At 44.4% G+C, this 22037-nt stretch overlaps 1 protein-coding gene across 2 annotated transcripts in view; it reads right to left on the bottom strand.

Annotated features, from left to right (window-relative positions):
* Positions 1 to 17468, bottom strand: part of LOC140691962 (uncharacterized) — a 64339-nt gene extending 46871 nt beyond the window's left edge. The window contains exons 1-4 of one of the 2 annotated variants that reach the window (XM_072956537.1): positions 17274 to 17468; positions 7851 to 7976; positions 5598 to 5792; positions 4035 to 4322 (exon numbers count right to left, since the gene is read on the bottom strand). In XM_072956537.1, coding sequence (XP_072812638.1) covers positions 4035 to 4322; positions 5598 to 5777 — 468 coding nt within the window. In that variant the 5' untranslated portion in view covers positions 5778 to 5792; positions 7851 to 7976; positions 17274 to 17468. Of the gene's footprint in view, positions 1 to 2765; positions 4323 to 5597; positions 5793 to 7850; positions 7977 to 17273 lie in introns of those variants that run through there. The other variant, XR_012067572.1, reaches the window with a different exon arrangement.
* Between the last annotated feature and the right edge of the window lie 4569 nt (positions 17469 to 22037).

Raw genomic sequence — 22037 nt, forward strand, 5'->3', positions numbered from 1 at the left:
TTTGAAGGTTAAGAGGTTTGCCCAAGTAGGTGGGCACCTGCATGGGACACTGAGATTAGAAAGAAAAGGCACTTGGCTCCAGGCCTACCTGGGGCTACCTTGACCCTCCTCTTCTCCTCACCATCCACAGCCAGCCCATAACTGCATCGTGTCAGCTCCACTCCCCAAACGCATTCCTCCCTGGCTCCCACCATCTCTCATCTGGCCCACTCCAAGAGCCTCCTACCCGGCCTCCCTGCTTCCTGGGTCCCTGCAATTCATTCTCCACATTATCTTTGCAAAATGTGAGTGAGAGAAAATTACTTTAGTGCTTAAACTATCATGACTGCATCTCACTGCACTTAGAGTCTACACTCCTTTCCGTGCTCCTGATGCCCTTCTAAACCTCGTGTCTCATCACTCTCACCAGCGCTGGCTCCAGTATCTCCTCAAACCTGCTGAGCACATTTGTGCCTCGGGGCCAATGGACAAGCTGCCTCTATTCCTGGGGTGGCTTTTCCCAGATCCTCAAAGTCCAACCTCCTTATCACCATCTCAGCTCACATGTAACCTACTCAAAGATAGCTTTCTTGACTCACTTCCCCCCAAGTCTCCCATCTCAACACTGTCTTATTTCCTTCATTTCAATCTGACATTGTTTCCTTATTCGCCCGATTATTTTTGTTTGCTCGGTTGTCCTTGGCCTCCCTCCCCCCAGCAGCCTTGCCCAAACAGCGTAAGCTCCCGGGGAGCAGCCGGCACTGGTGCTCTGAGAAGACACATGCTGAGCGCGACATTACAGTCACGTGGTGTAGTGAAACGGTGTCGAACAGCAGATACAGCAAAGCAGTGAGAATTTCTCTTATTTTATAATTTAAGTGAAATCTAACATTTACTCCTGTTTAATGAAGAATTTGGTAGGTCTTTGCTCCCAGTTCCTGGACGGCAACTACTAAAGCCTTGAAATTTCCCAAGATAGGAGTGTCTTTGCTATTCATGGTGGAACCTTGGATGGCTTGTGTTCATGAGATGACTCAGGATGGGGACTGGCCAGCCAGAGACACCAACCATGTTATTAGAGGAGTGGGGCTTTGAGATTTGTGACAAGTGAGTGACCACCAGGAGAGGAAGGGGCTCAATGGTTTGGGCTAGGGAAAGGTTTGACTTACAGTTAGGGTTTGGGTTAGCCATGTCGGTAGTGACCCAATAAATCATGGCTTTGTAATAAAGCCTGCAGTAAAAACTTGGGGCAACAAAGCTCAGAGCTCCTGTGAGCTTCCTGGTTGGTAACACTCTTGGAGGACTGTCACACATAGATGCCATGAGGACAACCCTGAGCCCTTCCCACTGGAGTGCTCTCCACAACAGCTCACCTGATGAGATCTAAGGGCTGCTTCTTGTCTATGCTTCGAGGAGGAGCCCATTCCCTGTACAGAAGGCCCTGTTCGCTGGGGCAGCTGAGGTCCTCTGACGGAGGCTGAAGTTGCACTGGGAAGCAGAAGCAAACAGGTGGACGTCACTGTCACAACCTGTTCACATGTTCTGTTGATAAAATGTGGTGCTAACACTCCGTGGTCATTTGTAAATAACGGGCCCTCACTTGCCAGGAGGGATGGAGGTACCATATAATTTTTCATAATTCTCACCCAGGGTTAATTTTAACCCCTTGAGGGTCATTTGCAAACGTGGGTGGAAAGGAACGCTTGGGTGTTACAGTCCTGGGACCACCATGGGTACCTGGTGAGAGCCTTGCAGATGCTTAATGTCCTACAACCGGGACAGTCTTCCACAGCAAAAATCCTAGGCCACCCAAGTGCCCAAACTGCTGCAGTGGAGGGACACCTGATGGTCCAGCCTCCTCCTTGGACACCCAGACGAACCTGGACTCTGGCTGATTAGGGGCAGGGTCAATTCTAAAACCCAGGCTTTTTTGTCCCCACAATTCAGTAGATTTTCGGTGACAGCACATGGAATATAAACAACAAAGAAACTTGACATGATGTTATATATTTAGCTTACTCAAGAAACAAAATTTAAATCCAGTCATTCTCCTTCCCACCTGACCTACTTTCCTTTCTCCTGTACTAGAACCAGATTATTACCCACCCAGCCTTAACATGGGTCCTGACTCCACTTACCTCCCTCCCAAACACCACATGAGATGATTCCTCAGCCTAGATGTGGGACCAGCAATTACAAGAGGCTTTAGTGGAAAAGAACTGGTTGTGCACAGATGCCAACTAAACACTGTAGAATCCTGGTGTCCCACATTAGTAATCATGACAGCTGTTTGCAAGTGTCCCCAAAGTTCATTTAAGACTCTCACTGCTAATTTTGCTGGGACATAAATATGAAATATGTGGACTGCTTGGCTGGACTGCTATGCTGTGTCTCTGATCCAGGAAGCTCAGTGACTGCTCCCTGCCCCTAGCTCCCTGTTCTGTTCATGCATGTGCATCAAGCAGCTGTTTAGTGTCCATTTTAATATGTTAAACAGTGCATTTCACTATTGTCTTCATCCACAAATACGTGTACCACACAGTAGTAATGATCAATCTCAGTCTTTGCTTTCTTTGGTCTTAGAGAGTCAGATAAGTGGATAGCAAAGATAACAAAGTCATAGAGCGCTATAATATAGTATTTCCTTTATTTCAATGACAGGATTTACTTAAAGAGCTTAGATATAACATCCTTGCATTTATGGCATCATTAAGCGTCTGAAGCTGTTACATTTTAAAAACTTCATTTCATGCGAGATGTTATCAGTTAGAGAAGCGCTCCTGAATTTGAGGGGTTGCTGTCATCTCAGACGGAGTCCCTAAGAAATGTCAACACTCTGCAGTATTGCCATCATGACAAGAACCCAGACAGATGAAATTTGCAAAGCCCTGTGGTTTTCTAGTGCACAGACAGAAAATGGAATTTCAGAGGGAAAAAGCCTGAATTACAGAAAATGATAAATGAAATGGTCTAACATGCATTTCCCTTAGAAAGAACTAATTCTTCTTTGGTTGATAATAACATCTATCAGTAATTATGAAAAGAGCTGACAGATGCAAAGTACTTAGTATTGGCCAGGGCTGTTCTAACATTGACACAGATTCATTAACCCCCATAGCAACTCTACGAGGTGGGTACTATTATTATTCACATTTTATTGATGAGGAACTTGACAAACACAGAGGCTAAATGACTTTGACAAGGTCGACAGCAAGAAACCAGCACATGTGTTCCAGCAGGATTCTACACTCTTGGCCACTTTTCTTTTTGTTTTTTGGTGGCGGGGAGATAATACGGTAATTCTGGTGGGGTGTGGGGAGGTAATTAGGGTTATTTGTCTATTTTAGAGGGGGTGTTGGGGGCTGAACCCAGGACCTTATGCGTGCTAAGCGTGCACCCCATCACTTGAGCTGTACCCTCCCCTCTCGAGTCTATACTCTTAGCTGCTAATCTGCACTGCCCCACATGGTAACTCTGGGGGAACTACAGTTCATTCATTCACTCACTCGTTAAACTCAGCCTTCCTGGTGCCTAGGATTCAGCAGTGAACCAGACAACATGATTCCTGCCGTAAATGAGCTTGTCGCCTCCCGACATATTATCTTCATTTTACCCAGGAAGAAACAAGGTCAAGAAGATTAGCCTTTTCCTGTTAACACCGGAGGATACATGAGGTGCTTTATTTCATTTCTGCCATTTGACTTACACCATGGGGAGGGAAAGCTGCCTTGCAGATCCCGGAGCTCACAAGCCTGTTTATCCCGAATTTTTTTTAACACTGTCCCTTACTTGATACTTGATCTGAGAAAGGATGAAGTAAACCTGAAAAGATTCTAAGAGAGCGTGTGGTGTACACAGGGTAACTAACCAGCCACTCTTTACTATCCTAACGGGAATCTGTAGGCATATTTCTTTTCTTTCTCTTTTTTCCTTTTTATGGGCAGCTTTTAAAAACCAAACCAAACCAACCAAACCAACCAAACCAAATCACTGATAATTCAGCAGCAGGTTCTATATCACCCACAAGACAGCAGCTAAACTCGGTTTAGACTTACATAGTGGCTTCTGGTGGCTGGATTGAAGAATGTATCTCTATCCTGAATATAAAAGTCATTCACGCAGCTCTTCTCAAATAGGGTAATGAAAATTTCTTGCTCCTGCTTGATGATACTTTCATCCACTTGGAGGACTTTCATAAAACAGCTGAAATTATCAAAGGCTGAGGACCGGGTTTTCAGATCATTGGGCTTCAGAGGCAATTTTATGTGCAGTATCTCAGCGTATGTACAGAGCACCTCCCACAGGCTGAGTACTTTTGCAAATACAAGCTTGTCATCCAAAACCTATATTGGGAGAATGAAAACACAAACAAGGAAGCTAACTATTTTCACATTTTTAATACACAGATTTTTCTTACGTTGCTGGTAGTTAAAGCACTTGTGCAAACACACACTCATATGACACTGGTAAAAGTGAAGATATAATAAAAATAGATTTGCAAACCATCATACATTTTTGCCTTAAAGATAATTTCTTTGTTCATAGCAGCACTATTTACAATAGCCAAAACATGGAAAGAGCCTAAATGTCCATCAACAGGTGACTGGATAAAGAAGAAGTGGTATATATATACAATGGAATACTACTCAGCCATAAAAACCAACAACATAACGCCATTTGCAGCAACATGGATGCTCATAGAGAATGTCATTCTAAATGAAGTAAGCCATAAAGAGAAACAAAAATACCATATGAGATCGCTCATATGTGGAATCTAAAGACTCATGGACAGAGAATACAGACTTGTGGTTACCAGGGGGGTAGAGGGTGGGAAGGGATAGACTGGGATTTCAAAATTGTAGAATAGATAAACAAGATTACACTGTATAGCACAGGGAACTAGACACAAAATGTTATGATAAATCACAGAGAAAAAAATGTGACAATGAGTGTGTATATGACCATGAATGACTGAAAAATTGTGCTAAACACTGGAATTTGACACAACATTGTAAAATGATTATAAATCAATAAAAAATGTTAAAAAAAGATAATTTCTTTGTTGAAATTACTGAAAAGTTATTTAAAATCCTTACAGTTCATTCATAAAATAACCAATGTTTTAGATGAAGAAAAGCAAACTTGTTAATTTTAGTCCAAATTAGTAACTAAAAATAGAAACACCAAAATATTCTTTGCAGTGGTATTGTAATGACAACTTTTTAAATTTCTGAAACCTAGGACTATTTGCATATCTGTTCAATATAGTGTTAAACAGCCATTAAAAGGGATTTAAAAGAATTATATTCATTGATATGGAATATATAATAAAAGGAGAAAGCAAAAAAAATGTGAAATAATAATTTTCCTTTTTGGAAGGGAAAAACATCTTCATTTGAACAAAAAAATGTTTAAGAGGATTTTAAGTTTCTTTATGTATATTTAAGGTACAGATGATTTTTAACTCCACTGTTCTTTCATTTTCAATTTTGGGGGGTAAATTTTTGTAATAAAAAACTCTTTAAAATTGTTCTTGCATAAATACATTAATAGATATATTTATGACTATATTCTCTGGCTATTAAAAAAGATCTCCTAGCTTTGGATCTGAAACATACATTCCATAATGCAGATTCTGACTGACTCGCCTCCCAGCCCACAGCGAAGACACGGCTAGTGTGACATGTTTCAAATATCATTCCAGATAACATGCAGGCTCCCAGCCAATGGCTGCAATGGGGCTGACACTGATCTGGTTGCTCCCAGCTGCAGACCATCACAGATGAGGTTAGATTCATAGACTCATGTTGTCTCTTTCAAAAGAAATCAGAAAATGTTTGCTTTTACTTTCATCAAGGGAGCAAGAAGTTGTTTGATTTTTTTTATGCAATAAAATAACAACAAACCAATTTGAACCTGATGAAAAGACATTTGCTCAAAACTGCACAGTAGCAATGAAGGTGCTCTGGCTGGCAGGGACTTGCTGGATTCCTGTGAGTGCTGGACTCCTCACATGGAATTCCCTTGGCACTCCAGAAGGCCTGTGGTTGTCCCCATGTGTTTGTGGCCATATGTGACATAAAAGTCTCTGGCTTTGCCACAATTTCAAAGCCTTTTTTCAATTATGAAAGGTTTTGCACTCAAATGGAGTTTTCTTGAGTCCACTCACTGATGTCATTCACCAGAGTTATAGTCCAGATCTGACATTCTAGACTCTTAAACTCTTGCAGACATTCAAATGGTTCAGGTTTGGATGTGTATTCACCTCTGGAGGCCTGGACCAAATTCGATAAAGCCACCCGGACAAGTTCAGCAAAATGCAAAGAAATTTTTCTCTCTGCAAGACTGAAATGTCTGTGAAGCTATAAAAACTTCTGCATCTACAAAAAAAGGGAACCAACTCATCAGTAACATATCTATCCATAATGCATGGACATTTAAAAAAAATACTGTATTTACTCCTATTAATTTCTATCTGGCTTTTGCCAAATTGTGTCCTAAACTGTAAGGAAAGTATATAAATGTAGAGAATTTTTGACCTTTTAAGAGAAAAAGGAACCCTCCTACTCGGTTGGAGGGAATGTAAATTGGTGCAGCCACTATGGGAGACAGTATAGAGGTTCCTTAAAAACTGAAAATAGACTTACGTGTGATCCAGCAATCCCATTCATGGGTATATGTCTGGAGAAAAATATAATTCAAAAAGACACATGCACCCCTATGTTCACAGCAGCACTATTTATAATAGCCAAGACACTGAAACAACCCAAATGTTCACTGACAGATGACTTGATAAAGAAGTTGTGGTATATTTTATATATATATATATATATATATATATATATATATATATATATGTATATATATACATATATATACACACACATATATACACATGAACACACACACACAATGGAATACTGCTCAGCCATAAAAAATAAAATAATGCCATTTGCAATAACATGGATGGACCTACAGTGTATTATGCTATGTGAAATAAGTCAGAGAAAGGAAAACAAATATTCTATGTATTAACTTCTATGTATATCTAAAAAATAAAACAAATTAATGACTATAATAAAACAGAAATAGACTCACAGGTACACAGAACAGACTGGTGGTTACCAATGGGGAGAAAGAGGAGAGGGGAGGCAGGAAGGGGGTAGGGGATTGAGAGGTAAAAAGTACTATGTACAAAATGGACAGGTTACAGGGCTGTATCATACAGCACAGGGAAATATAGCCATTATTTTATGGTGACTTTAAATGGAATATAATCTATAAAAATGTTGAGCCTCTGTGTTGTACACCTGAAACTAATATGATGTAAATCAACTACTAAATTGCAAAGTTTTTAATCAAAGTTTTCTTTTCATATTATTTGCAATAAGTTAGAAGCCAGCACTGTCAATAGAAACATAGTGCAAGTCACAATTTTCCAGTAACCCCATTTACAAAATAAAAAGGAACAAGTGAAATTAATTCCAGTAATAATTATATTTATCCCAAAATAGCCAATATACTATCATTTCAAAAGTGTGATTAACACTTTTAAAACTTATTAATAAATATTTTACATTATTTTTGTTGTACGAACTCTTGAAAATCTATTATGAATTTTCCACTTATAGAACATCTCAATTCACAATAGCCACATGTGGCTGGTGGCTTCCATACTAGACAGGGCAGATTACACCATTCACACTTCTGATAAATTACCTGCTCTTACTTATTTAAAAAACTTGCAGAAAAGGCTTCAGATATTCCCTATATCAAACAAAGCAACCTTGACGGGTGGGGAGTATCTTCATTATAAAGTGAAAAATAAAGGTAAGAGAACCATGGTTACATGTATGTTAATGTAACAATACCTTCTGAATTCATTCAGGACTTTACAATCTTTCCTCATCTGCCAAGGATTCACTGTCACTGCAAAATATTTTTCACTATTATTATTTTTGGAATTGAGAGGCTTCTGATGACCCTGCTTTGTGTATCTGTACATAAAAGAAAACAACAAACAGAGAAAAAGACCTTATTAAAGATAATTTAGGGTGGAGGGTATAGCTCAAGTGAAAGATCATATTCTTAGCATGCACAAGGGCCTGGGTTCAATCCCCAGTACTTCTTCTAAAAATAAAATAAATAAAAACCTAATTACCAACCCCCTGCAAGAAATTAATTAATTACTTTAATTAAAAGTTAAAAAAAGATAATTTAGTGCAGGCTTATCAGGCTACAAGAGCTACAATGAATGCACCCCCCATTAATTTAGAAGAAGTCTCACAGTATTTCCCAACATAAAGGCTAAAATATAATTGAGAACACTTTCTGATGGTCAGCATGATTTTAACAAAATAGTAGATAATTACCTCCCTGGTGTCAAAGCTCTGTCAGAGATGGGCACAGAAAATTTAGTAAGAATGATTTTGCAACTACCTTTGAAAGAAATGCTGAGAAATGATCTTTTCTGTTGGAAAGTAGCCTGCTTTTACATTCTGCAGTAAGCATACGTGTTTACAAACCAGGCAGGAACTGGATCATATTTTACACATACTTTAGAAACTGATTTGAATTTTGCTCTCTACCTGCAACGCTATTTCTTAGGTAATAACATAAGCTGGCCACTATACTAAATTTTGTTTCCCTGCTTGCTTAATCCTCACAACAACTCTGTAAGCTGCTATTATTACCCCCATATAACAGATAAAGGGCTTGAGGCAGAAAATAATTTGGGTAACTTGGTAAATGTTGGAGCTGGGTAAGACTGCAGCCAGTCTGACACTCAAGTCCATTCTTCTCACCAATGTCTGATACTGCTACCTACATTCAGCAATGACCGCTGATTTCATATTTAAGTGTGTCATTTCGAAAAGTGCAAAGCTATATTAGTACTGCTGTGTAAATTATTCTTTTGAGATGTGATTGCCAAAAAAACAAAAACAAATAAAATCAGGGTGCCACTGAGGGCAGGGTGAACTGCGTATGGACGGACACAAGGGGACTTTTTGAGGACACAGTTGCACAACTCTACAAATAGCTAAAATTGTTGACTTGTACAATTATAATGTGTCAATTTTATGGCCTGTAAATTACACCTTAATACAGCTTTTAAATTGAGAAACTGGGATACCAAATTAAGACTAAAACACACACACACACACACACACACACATATATATATATATATATATCACACAAAGAACAACAGGCAAATATCATTATTTACTGCACCATTTTCATTCATGCAGCTTCCTTTCCTCACCCGTTCCTGAAAGGATGATTCATTTTTAAAATAGTCTTTTAATTTATTCAGCAAATAATTTTTGACTGCCTAATATGTACACAGGACTAATCTAGGCACTTGGAATAAATCAATAAACAAAACAAAAGTACTGTCCTCACGGAGCTTGGCTGGAGTCTAGCAGGGTTGGGGGGTGACGATGACAATTCACACAACAGAGCAGCAGAGGAGGTGGCATGTTAGGAAAGAGGAACCATGGAAAAATGAAAAAAGGGCAAGGTAAAGAGAGTTGAGGGTATGGGATGAGGGTGATGTTGTATTAAATACCAAAGCTGGCCACACTGAGGACTGAGGTTAGAACTAGGACTAGGATGTGAGGAGTCCCAGTTGGACGGAATAACCATCACCTAGGCCAGCGTGCACCTCGCATGTTCCAGAATGGGGGCACGGCTGGAGCTGCGGAGAAGGGTCAGTGCAGATCCTGTACGGCCTTGGAGGACGTTGTAAGGACTGTGGCTTTTACCCGGAGTGAAATGGGGAGGCACTGCAGAAGGACGACACAATCTAACTTAGGTTTTCAAGGCTCACTTGACTGCCGGGTGAGAATTGTCGAAACGGGTCAGAGATGAAAGGAGGGAAGCCTCTGAGAAGGGCTGTGCAGGAGGAGAGGACAGTGGCTCAGGGCAGGGAAGCAGCAGTGGAGGCAGGAGCCATGGTGAGAAGTGGCTGGGTTCTGGATATGTTTTAAAGGCAGTGTTAAACCAGATCTATTGACAGAATTCATGTGGTATGTCAGTGAAAGTCTGAATAACCCCACGTTTTTTGACCCAAGCAGCTGGAAGGGTTAAGTTTCCATTAACTGAATGGGGGAGGCTGCAGAAAGAACCAGTTTGGGGGGTAGGAGGACCAAGAGCTCAGTTTTCACACATGTTGGTTTTAAGATATCAGAGTTCCAAGTGAAGATGTCAAATCAGCAGAAGACTGTAAGAGTCCAGAGTTGGAGAGAAAAAGTCTAGCGGGAGACAGAAATGTGGAAATCACGGGTCACACAGGTGGTAGAGGAAGACATGAAACCCAGGTACTCAAACATTAAGATAACCTGGCATTAACCATAGAAGTTGTCCTTGAGGGCCTGCCTACTAGGTGTGGATATCAGTAGTTTTTCCCGACCACTCGAGTTTTAAAAAGGAACTTATAAATGAATTCGTGCAAGACACTGCCTCCAGTGGTTGGGTCCAGAGCTGGAGTGGGAGGATGGGATGGTGCACACTACTCCCTACGGCAGAATGTGTGTGTGTGTGTGTGTGTGTGTGTGTGTACGCATGTGTGTGTGAGCAGGGGGATGATTTACACCTGGCTTAAGAAAAAGAGCTAGTAAGTCTAGAAGCCGAAAGCTGAAAGAATATCCAGATCTGGTAGAGGGAAAAGGGAAAACACTGTGTACTGTAAGACATATCCCCATAATGCCATTTCCCACCATCCTTTCATCAGGAACACAGTTGGAAAAGGGGGAATTAAGTAGATACGTGTGATGTACACAAACTTTCTGACTATGTAACACTGAATATCTACATATGTAGCAAGCTAATGATATTTATATCTGCTTCAGGTTTAATAACAAGTTCACAACAGAGGGAAAATAAAATATTGAGGACTGGTAGAAGAATCATAGAAGGCATTTCAATGCTCAGAATGGAAGCAAAAGCAGCTTCACCCCACAAAGAATGTCACTGAGTCAAGAATGTTTATATATGCTTAAGAAATTGAGTGTTACAACTTCCTGCTTTAAAGAATTAACTTTAATACACATACCAGACTATAAGCAACGTCTATACTGGTGCTTTCTTAAAGGTATTTTTAGTTCCTGCTTGTTCTGATGTACTCCAGAAACTCTGCAAAGAAAACCTTCTATTCAAAGGCTTAAAGGAATAAAAAAAGAAATAACACTGCATTCTTTTAAGTGTTCTCTGTACTGAAAGTCAGTTGCAAATGCAGCACCCTGCCACAGGTCTACATTTTTAACAATAAAGTCCTTTGCGCAATTTTTCAATTGCTATGTGTCTTTGTGTCAGTCTGTCACTCAGAAGCAGAATGGAGTACCAGAAAATGACACATCATGTCTGAAACTACAGATGTGGAAGATGAACGTACACCAGGAAACAGCCAAGTGGGAGGGTAAGGTTTACCTTTTAAGTTACCGTAAGTGCAGTTACACCTGCTCCCTGCTTCCCCTGTGAAGTGAAGGACTAGTCTTTTGCAGAAAAGCTCTCATTCTGAGAACTGTCTTCTTTAAAATATTTGGAGATTCTCTTTTAAGGTTCTTTCATTTTTAAGGTTTTCCCCAACTCTACATCCCATAACAAGTGTTAAAATTATCCAATAGCCTATTGTTACAGAACATACTCTACAAAAGCTGAGGTTTCCCAGGGTTTGGATACCAGAACTTTGTTACCAGATAATCCTAAAGCCTTCCTTCCATAACTGACTCTTCTGCCAATTCCCAGCTGTGGGCAAATTCAGATTCTCAGACCAGGTAACTTTCTAACTCTGCCTACAAACACTCTACTGCCAGTAAAGGAACTCTCAGACAGGAAGCACACAAAGCCCCTAGTGAGGGTTGCCTCCTTCAAACAATCAAGATGCCATCACCAAGCAAATATTTAAACCTACTGCAAAACTTCTGAAGACATCTTACAAACAATATAGTTTCTATAGATGCATACTACTTGCTCTGGACTAGTGATTTCCAATGGAGGGAACAAAGGACCACATGACCCAAGCAATTTTTTAAAACTGCACGTAACCATTCCTCTTCACGTGAGGATTCAGTCGAGCCCGTCTTACAGGCCTAGGTGTAACAGAATGACAGCACCTCTAGGAGTCGGGTGAAAAGCAGCGAGGTAGACTTCCAGTGAAAGGGGGTGATGTAATAGGCCCCATCGCCCACTTACCTCCCACCAAAGGACAATCATCTCAGATCGAGAACAAACACTTTGGGAAACAGAGGTTGTTTATGTTTTTATGGTTTTCTGGTGGAAATAATGCCCTGAGTCATGTGAAGTTGTGGCTGCAAATTGAACAGGGGACCAGACATTTTCACATTCAGGACACAAATAGACCCTGGGTAGCCACCATATCTGCTCTCCCCTTTGCCTGTTCACCCCAAAAGCTGCAGGACTCTCCTGCTTGCAATGACACCCACCGCTTCTCACAAATTCTTGCCAAGTTCACGTCAGCAGCTGGTGGTCTCAAAGTCACCATTTGTACTGCTATGAAGTCCCTCCATTACTTTATAACCCTTCTATTTTCTCTGTTGTCTTCCTAGCTACACTTGCATTCAGAAGCTGGTTATCGCACTAACATTGCCTCTGTAATCAGTCCAGGATACAGGAAGTAGAGATTCAACTGTAACCAGTCCCAGAATACTTGTCATGCCACTCTACTATCCCTACAAAATACTGTGGCATCCCTCATCTCACCCAAAGAACCACCGCATTACTTACAGGTTGTAAAAGTAGAGGGCTTTCTCTACTGGGAAACACTGTGGCTTGTGGTAGAGCTGTGATTTCAGTTTTTGCAACTAGTTACAGGCAAAAAGACATGGTCCGCAAATTTTCTTCAAGCGTTTGGAATTTAAACTTTTATTAGATACAGAGCCGGCGGACTAACCGTAATCTATGAACATATGGTCATATTATCAAATAATGTTCATGTCTGCCTTACAGACATGTAAGAACTTGAATTACACCTGCATCCTGTAGGCCTTTAGAATTGGATGTGAAGCATCCTGTGAGTTAAAAACCTCCTATCCAGTCACAGAACACCTTAAAGACAACATCACATTAATGCCACTGAATACATCAATATAGTCCATGTACGGTTAAGTTACATCTCCAATTTCTCAGAGCTGGAAAGGAGATGTCTAGAAAAGCTGGAAAAGCCCAATTACCAAAACAGCTCAAAAGTTAAAGCAGACCCCTGCACCTCCCAGAGCGGAGGGCGGAGGTGGCATTGCCCACCACCCTGTCCTCCCCCAGGACGTGGCATGTGGGGAAGCAGGCAGGAGTGGGTGGCTGGACTCGGAGGTGGAGAGGTGATGAAAGCAAGAGTGGAACTGCTCTGATCCTAGAACAACAGAGCTGTAAATAGCTCGGCTTCAGTTCAACACGCTCCCTCTCCCATTTTCCCTCCCACCAACGTGACAAACAGAGCCCAGTCAGGCACTTTCTGCCCATGACGGTGACTACTAGCAGGAAAGGGACCAGGATAAAAGCATGTCCTATAAAAGATCAGTCTGATTTTAAAGACTCCGTTATAAACAATGAACAGCACTGTCAGAGTTGGACAATTGTGAGGCGCTCAAATAGGGAGGAGGAGGTTGAGGATCCATTTCCAGCACTTCCATGTCTTTTATCACTCCTATTTCTGACCTTTCCTTTGCCATTTTTTGTAGCACTGCCATCACTGGCAGGTAAAGGGGCAGCAATGCGACTTGGCCGTTTGGCTGATGGGGCTACATTTCCCAGCACTGGAATGAAAAGGCACTGGAAGAGGATCAGCTGGAAGATGTGAAACGCAATCCTGACCTGTGCCAAACTCTAACCAGGTGACCCTGGGTTAGGCTCTTAGTCTCTCTGGGATTCCGGCTGTTTACTTATAAAAGAAGGTTTTGTCATTGCACAAATATATCCAATATGAAATGTAACGTGAAAGTCAAACATTATGATATCTCACCTGCTTGCCTCAGGGAACTGTACAAGCACTGAACACTATGTGAATGTAAACACAGAGTTAAGAAAACTATTGAGGTAAAGAGCTAAACTGAACATGGAGATAAAGTTTTATGGATTTTCTTGGCTTTCTTTTTTAATTGCAACACTGAATTAATAGTTATTAGCAATAATCCACACCACCATCCCTGCGAATAAATAAAGTAGATAAGCACTGCCTGGATGCCTGCTATGGCCCGATGCTAAGCAGGGTGAGGGTTATAAAGGAGGCTGAACAAGGGAGTCTTCTCCAGTTACCAGCTAAGTGAGGAGACACATTGGAAACCACCGGGGAATGGTACCAAGTCAGTACTCAAAGCCAAGATTACAGGCTACCGATCATAAACATTGCAGGAATACAAAGAGGAGCTAGAAGTATTTGGAGTAAATAGGGAAGACTCTATGAAGGGAATGGGGCTCCAACTAGTTCTCAGGGCAATTCTAAGCTGTTTTAACTGAAGACTGGATAGGAAAAGGCTGGTGACTCCTGGTTTTTAATAAGGCACAGGTTACCCTAGGAGGCTAAGTCACATAATGATTGGAACACATAAGGTAAGGCCAAAATGATGGAAGGTCGAGACTACCTGGCTGAGATATGGTTGCGGTAAGTCTCTACTTGACTCTAGATGTTGGAGCGTCAAAACTGTAGGTTGACTGAAAGCGGGGGGAGAGAATATCCAAGAATTCAGCAGAAGGAAAAACTCATGTATCAGGGATGAAAGCTCTTCATCAGAGTATCAGCAATCAGAATAGACGCTTGAAACCAAAAGCATACAGTTCCAGAAGCCGACAATATGTGGAGGGTGGTGAGAGAAATATAAATCAAAGACCATTCCAAGCCTAGGGTATTCAAGACCGGAAGAATGATTATACCACTGAATAAGTGGAGATGCTGCAAGAAAAATGATTATGAAATCAGCTTTAGACATGTTGAATCTGACATATGAGCTAAGAGTAGGTGTTCTCCAAGAAGCTCAAAATTCAAAACTGAAGCACAGATCTAGAGTACAGGCTTAAGATGCAGACGGACAAGACATGATAAATCTCCTAAAAGAAAACATAGGCAAAACATTATCTGACATAAATCTTATCAAAGTTCTCCTAGGGCAATCTACCCAGGCAATGGAAATAAGAGAAAAAATAAACAAAAGGGACGTAATTAAACTCATAAATTTCTTCACAGCAAAGGCAACCATAAGTAAAACAAAAAGAAACAACAACCTACGAATGGGAGAAAATATTTGCAAATGATACGACTAACAAAGCCTTAATTTTCAGAATATATAAACAGCTCATACAACTTAATAACAGAAAAAAAACAACTCAATCCAAAAATAGGCAGAAGACCTAAACAAGCATTTCTCCAATGAAGACACAAATGGCCAATATGCACATGAAAAAATGCTCGATATCACTAAAAAACAGAGAAATTCAAATCAAAACTACAATGAAGTATCAGCTCACACCAGTCAGAATGGCCATCGTTCAGAAGTTCATGAATGATAAATGCTAGAGAGGCTGTAGAGGGAAGGGTACCCTCTTACACTGCTGGTGGGAATCCAGCTTGGTGTAGTCATTATGGAAAGCATGGACATCCCTCAAAAAACTAAAAGTAGACTTAGCCTATGACCCAGCGATCCCACATCTGGGTATATAACGGGAAAGAACTCCAATGTGAAAAGATACCTGCACCCCAGTATTCATAGCACCACTGTATACAATAGCCGAGACATGGAGGCAAGCTAAATGTAGCAACAGATGACTAGATAAAGAAGTTGTGGCATATTTATACACTGGAATACTACTCTACCATGAATAGGAAAAAACAAAACCATTTGCAGCAACATGGATGGAGCTAGAGATCGTCATTCTAAGTGAAAGCAGCCAGAAACAGAAAAATACTAAATGATACCACTCATATGTGTAATCTAAAAAAAGAGAGAAAAAGACACTGTGAACTCATCTACAAAACAGAAACAGTCTTGCAGACTTAGTAAACAATCTAAAGGTTACCAGGGTAAGGGGATGGGAAGGGATAAATTTGGGAGTTTGAGATTTACAAATGTTAGCCACTATATATAAAAAGAGATTTTAAATAAAGTTTCTTCTATATAGCACAGAAACCTATGTTCATTATCCAGCAATAACCTATAATGAAAAAGCCGATACAGCCACCAACTGAGGAAGCAAGAGAAGAAAGGAGAGTTAGTTATGGTGGGCTAGAGCCCACATCTACAATCCTTGTCAGCCACTGAGGCTGCCCCGAGTACACTGAGCCTTCCACCCAGGGACAGGCTGACATGACATGCGTCCTACAAACCTGAGGCAGCGGATGCCGTCCCCAGGTCTGGCCCTGGGGGAGATGGGAGCAGGTGGACTTGCTCCCATCGGGGCAGCACCCCTCCCCGCAGCCCCCGCCACCTGACTGCACCGCACCTGCCTCTCAGGAACCCACTGACTTGAAAAAAAGTGATCCACGAACCTGGGGCAGCGGCAGGGAGATGGGCAGCGACCTGGCAAACTGGTCGACTTGCCCCCATCTCCCCCACGGCCTGTCCAGGGCTCGGCTTCTGCTGCTCCAGGCACGGTCCGCAGGTCGGCCTGCTTCTGGGAGGAGGGCGCGGTGTGGTCGAAGGCAGTGGCGGGTTATGGGGTCTGCCCATGGGAGCCCGTGGATTTGTTTCAAACTCCCCAGCGCATGGCCTGAGCTTGGCCTCTGCTGCCCCAGTTTCGTGGAACTCAGGTTACAGGTCAGCCTGCTCCTGGAAGGCGGGTGCTGTGCTGTCAGGGATTGGCGGTGGATGCCATGGCTTGATTGGGGCTGCCCTGTGAGAGAGCGGGGTTTGCAACCATTTCCTGCTGCTGCTGCAGCCATCCCAGCACACTGATCGCACCGAGCCCACCTCCCAGGAGCAGACTGACCTGTAACCTGAGTCCCATGAACCTGGGGCTTTAGAGGCCGCCCCCAAGGTCAGCCCGCGGGGAAGATGGGAGCAAATCCAGGGGCTCTCATGGGGCAGCCCCCATTCCATCCGAGGCCCCGCGACCGCACCGCACCCGCCTCCCAGGAGCAGGCCATGGTCTGAGGGCTGGTTGGAGATGCTCCGGAGCCGTCCAGCACACTCCCACCTCCTGGGGCTGTACCTGCTCTCCTAAATCCGGGTGTAAGCGGCGGCACAAACGCGGGGTTCAGGAACTACTAATAGCGGGGTTACCACGAACCACAGCGGCGGCTGGGACCCGCCTCAGGGTCCTAGCGGGACGCGCGGCCGGGACCTCACCTCCGCACCCCTCCCTGTGCGCCTTCCCAGCTGCACAGCCCAGGCGTCACCCGCCGGCTCCCTGAACAGCGGCCCCCACTAGCGCCCCCTTAACTGCCCAGCAGCGGCAGCCGAGCCGAGGGCAAGCGGCGGCCCAGACCCCAGGCCGTGTTCCTCCTCCAGGAGCTGGTCCAGGAGCAACCGGCTGCCGCCAGCTTCCACGCGTTCTGGGCGGTTCCGGCGTCCGCGCGTCTGTCCGTCTGCGCGTGCGCGCCCCTCCTCCTCCCGCCTACAGCGCAAACTGCTCGGGTGGGTCTCCTGCTTTACCGGACCTGGCCACTGGGGCCGGGAGGAGCCGGCTGGGGCCCCTCCTGCTCGTCCCGCCGGGTCTCCATTCCCAGAGCTTTCACCCCGCCACCGACTGGGTCCTGGCACAGAACTAGAACCACGACTGCCCTGGGCCAGGACACACCCCGCCAGCCCCACTTCCCCTGCTCACCTTCCCCTCCCTGTTACTACCCTCCCACCCCTGGCCAGGCCCAGTTTCCCACCAGACCTTGAAGACAGGGCTTCTTCTCCTCACACCGAAGTCCTTGCCCTGACACTCCGTCCTGCTAGGTCCTAACCTATGGCCCCTACACACTCATGCCTCACCACAGGACCCCCAACATCCTGAAACTGTACCCCTCACCTCTCAGCCAGGTCAGTTCCACTCTGAGCGGGCCCCACACTCCTCAAACTATACCCCCTCACCGTGGGATCCCCTTCACTCTGAGTGCACCCCTACCCTGAGCTGACTCCCTCACCCCTCACCCTGTGGTTGGGGTGGGGAAATCCGGGCTCCAGTAATGATGACTACTGCCACCAGTGGGGGATGCAGCCTAGTGTGCACCTTCATAGTTAATGTCTGAGTCTACAGGGCGAGGCAGGCTGGGTTGAAGGCGGTTCCAATTCCCGCCCTGGCTCCCTGATGCCCACACCCTGTGTCTCATCTGACCCGATGGGTCAGGGTGATCCCAGGCTGCCAGCCACTGGCCTGTGGGCCTTGGGTGGTTGATGGTCCTGATGGTGATCTGGATCCCTAGGGTGGAGGCACTGGGCACGCGGACCTTTGGGGTGGGGGAGTTCAGAGGGTGCACTTGAGCCCAGGGGTAGACAGCAGATGGTGGGCTGTGTGCATGGGGCTGTGTGCGTGACCTAGGCTCAGCCCAGGTGGGTGCAGGGATCTTGTTCATTCACACCAGGCCAGAGGGAAGAGGGACGGAAGCTTTTAAAGCATCAAAGTTAGGAAGCCAAGGCTGGAGAGCAAAGTAGGAAGGTGCACTGTCCAGGCCACCATGGATCCTGCCGCGACGCTGTTCCCTTGCATCAGTGGAGAGTGGCAGTTGACTGGTGAATGAGACATCCCCTGCTGTGGTATAGTTTACAGGCAATTGAAGGGATTTTGACAGGTAATTTTAATCCAATAATTGTCACTTTCTCTGCGGGAGATTAGGTCCAAAGTCATGGGGAATCTGGCAGTGATCCTGCCTGAACTCCAGCCAGGGACAGTGGAGGACCCACCCAGGAATCATCATCATAGCTCTCACCAAAAGTCACTGTAATAGAGAAGAACAAATCTGACTCCATATTGGATCTGTTCCTTTTCCTTTAACCCTCTGCCGTGTTTTCTAGGCTTAGTCTTGCTAGCTCTGCCCCTTTTGTAATACAATGTTGCCTTTAGCCTGAAATAAACAGGAGAGCCTATTCTCAGGGCTCTGAACTTTAAGGATATTAACATTTTTGCACTCCTATAAAGATAACAAGTTGCAGAATAGAAAAAGTATGTTTTGTTGCAGGTTTTACATGAACACCATGATCTGACCCACGTGGACAGCTGCAAAGGATTCCAAGAACAAAGAAATCCTACACCAAGAAGTTTGCAACAACCAACCACAGCCCCTCCCCTTTTTAGTAGAAAAGGAGCCTGAAGTCTGACTTGGGGAAGATGGTTCTCCAACATATTAGTCTGCCATTATCTTGGTCTGCAGCTGTCTACGTAGACTAGGTCATAATGCCTCTGTAAACCCTCTAACAAAACAAAAGTTATTTTCTATTCTGAAACTTGTTGTCTTTATATAACTGCAAAAGTGTTAATAACCTTAAAGATCAAAGCCTTGAAAATAGGCTCTCTATATTTCAGGCTAAAGGCAACATTGTTTTACAAAAGGTGCAGAGCTAGTAGGACTAAGCCTAGAAAAGAGGGCACAGGGTTAAAGCCAAAAAACAGATCTTCTATGGAGTCAGATTTTTTTCTTTTCTATTAGAGTATATTCTATTTTAGTTTCAAGTTTATAATAATAAAGTTTAGCCTTTTCCCATGTTAAATTGTGCAATTTTCAGGAGCATTAAGTGCATTCACAATGCTGTGAGACCAACACCACTGGTTTCAGACTATTTCCTTCCTCAAAGTAAAAGCTTGTATACAAAGCGCACCCCACATCCTACCTCCCCCAGCCCATGTCAAGCCCTAATCCCCTTTCTCTCCCTATGTCTTTACCTATCTTGGAGGTTCCCTATCAATGAAATCATATAAAAGGTGGCTTTTTTTTTCTGTCTGCCCACATATTTTAAGTAGGGACGGGTGAATTTTTGTTTGTTTTCACATGAATCAGCATTTTTGTATTTTGAGAGGAAAACCCAGATGGATTAAAGATGAGACGTACCAAGTGAAGCCCTTTTAGTAACTCTGGCATAATCTCGGGGTAGGCACTGCTGTCCTAAGTGTGAAACCAGAGCCAGAAGGGAGATGCTTAGCTCTTCTTGTGGCAAAATAAAAGCAAACAAAAACAGAAAACAAAGGCCAAGAAAGACAGACGGAAAGACAGACCACAGCCTGGAAAAACGTTTCCTCTTGACCCAAGGTCAGAGAAAAGCTTCACATCCCTGTGGTCCAAAAACCTCTTGAAGCCCAGTGTTCTGAAAAGAAACAAAACACACACAGGCAGTTCCAACGAGAGGCAGTGCAGGTGGCCAGTGTCTGCTAGAGTTGTTTGATCTCTCAGGTGAGGACACAGGCAGACGGACAGACTGCAGACACAGCATTGGCCACCATCACACTGGTAGGTCTTTAGCCCGGTGATAACCAGCCCTGGTGGCAACGTGAACAGGCAGAGGCCCCAGGAGGTCCCCTGGAGGGAAGAGCAAATGGACGCTCCTCTCCGGCAGAACAAGGTGCAGGATACGTCAAAGTGCCACAGGTGCATCCCTTCCCTAGCAGTGCTGATCCTTAGGGAAGATCCCACCAACGTTCTTGCACAATTTTCAAAGATAATTTTTCTTCAGTAACATGAATTCAAAATAATGAATATGTCATCAAGGGATTTTCAGACGTGACATGCCGTGGGCCCGAACAACACACACACATAAATACACACATATACATATAAATATATGTACACATACATACAGGAAAAGAGACAGACAGACTGAAACACAGAGAAGCAGGGGGAGACAGAGAAACAGAGAGAGAGACAAGACAGAGAGAGAGGCACTGATAGACAGAGACAGAGAGAAGAAACACTGGAGCTGGAAATGAGTGGAACTCACGCACATTTTCACAAGTCAGTCTACATGTCAGAACCTGGTCCCAAAGTCCATCCACCCTCCAGGGGAGGGTTTGGGGATCACACAATTGTGTGGGAACAGAAGGCAAAAAATAGGTAGCCACTGTGGGGCAGCCCACCACAGAGGCCGAGATGAGACACTGGACCTGTATGTCAACATGACAGAATGACCTAGGAGGTTGTATGCCAGAGCAGACGATGTCAGAGTTGTATTTAATTTCAGTCTCACGACTGGGAGCTGGGAAGCAAGCAGCAAGGAAAGTGACTTTCTCCAGACCCCAGGGCAGACCCCGGCCTGTGTGGCATGTGCTCTGCGCTCCGCCAGCCCTCTGTGGGGTCCTTCCTTTGCTGAGTCTGTGCACGAGCTCCCTGTGATGCCAGCCCTTGGGGTTGACAGAAGCAGTAGGTGTTTCTAGGTCTAGAGACAGGATGGCTTCTCTAGGAAGCAGGGGCCAGAATGATACCCACTGTGCCGATGGGGGATTGGGGAGACCCTGAGACGCACGTGGCTTGTCCAGGGGATAGCACTGCTGAGTGGGGAGAGCCGGGTATGAACCCAGCTGTGTCTTCAAAGCTGCGGCACTGGTTGCATCCAGGCCTCCCCAGGGCTATGGGGGGGCTGAGTTGGTGTCACTGTGTGTGAACACGGCATGGAGTGAGAAATGAGAGATCGGCAGCCCAGAAAGGCGCTTGGGGAGCTTTGTGTCAGGAGGAAGCTTGGATAAGTGGACCCCAGGTAGTGACCGCACTTCCCTGGAAATAGAGCCCAACAGAACTTGGAACTGAAGCGACCAGGCACCCACTCTGTAGAGAAGTCCCTACTCAGCTCACCTGGTTGGAGACAGAGGCATGTTCTGCTGCATCCCAGTATCCCGAGGCCGCAGCCCCCGGAAAGCCCGCAGCAAGGGGCTGTACCAACGCTGCCAGCGCTGGGTCAGGTCTCACTCAAGGCGCCTCTAGCCTTTTGGCCAGAGAGACCCACAGGAAACACAGGGAGGCCCAGGGCAGGCCCGCCCAGGCCGGGCCACCATTCAGATCCCACCCAGGTAGAACCACGGCCCCTTCCTGGCTGGTGGAGGTGGAGCAGTCATGTTGGGGATGGGTTTCTGCCTCAAGCAAGAGCAAGTCAGAGGCCTGGGGGCCCGGTCACATCCACAGCCCAGGTCAAAGCTGGCTGGCT

The sequence above is a fragment of the Vicugna pacos genome, chromosome X, assembly GCF_048564905.1.
Source record: "Vicugna pacos chromosome X, VicPac4, whole genome shotgun sequence".
Lineage (NCBI taxonomy): Eukaryota > Metazoa > Chordata > Mammalia > Artiodactyla > Camelidae > Vicugna > Vicugna pacos.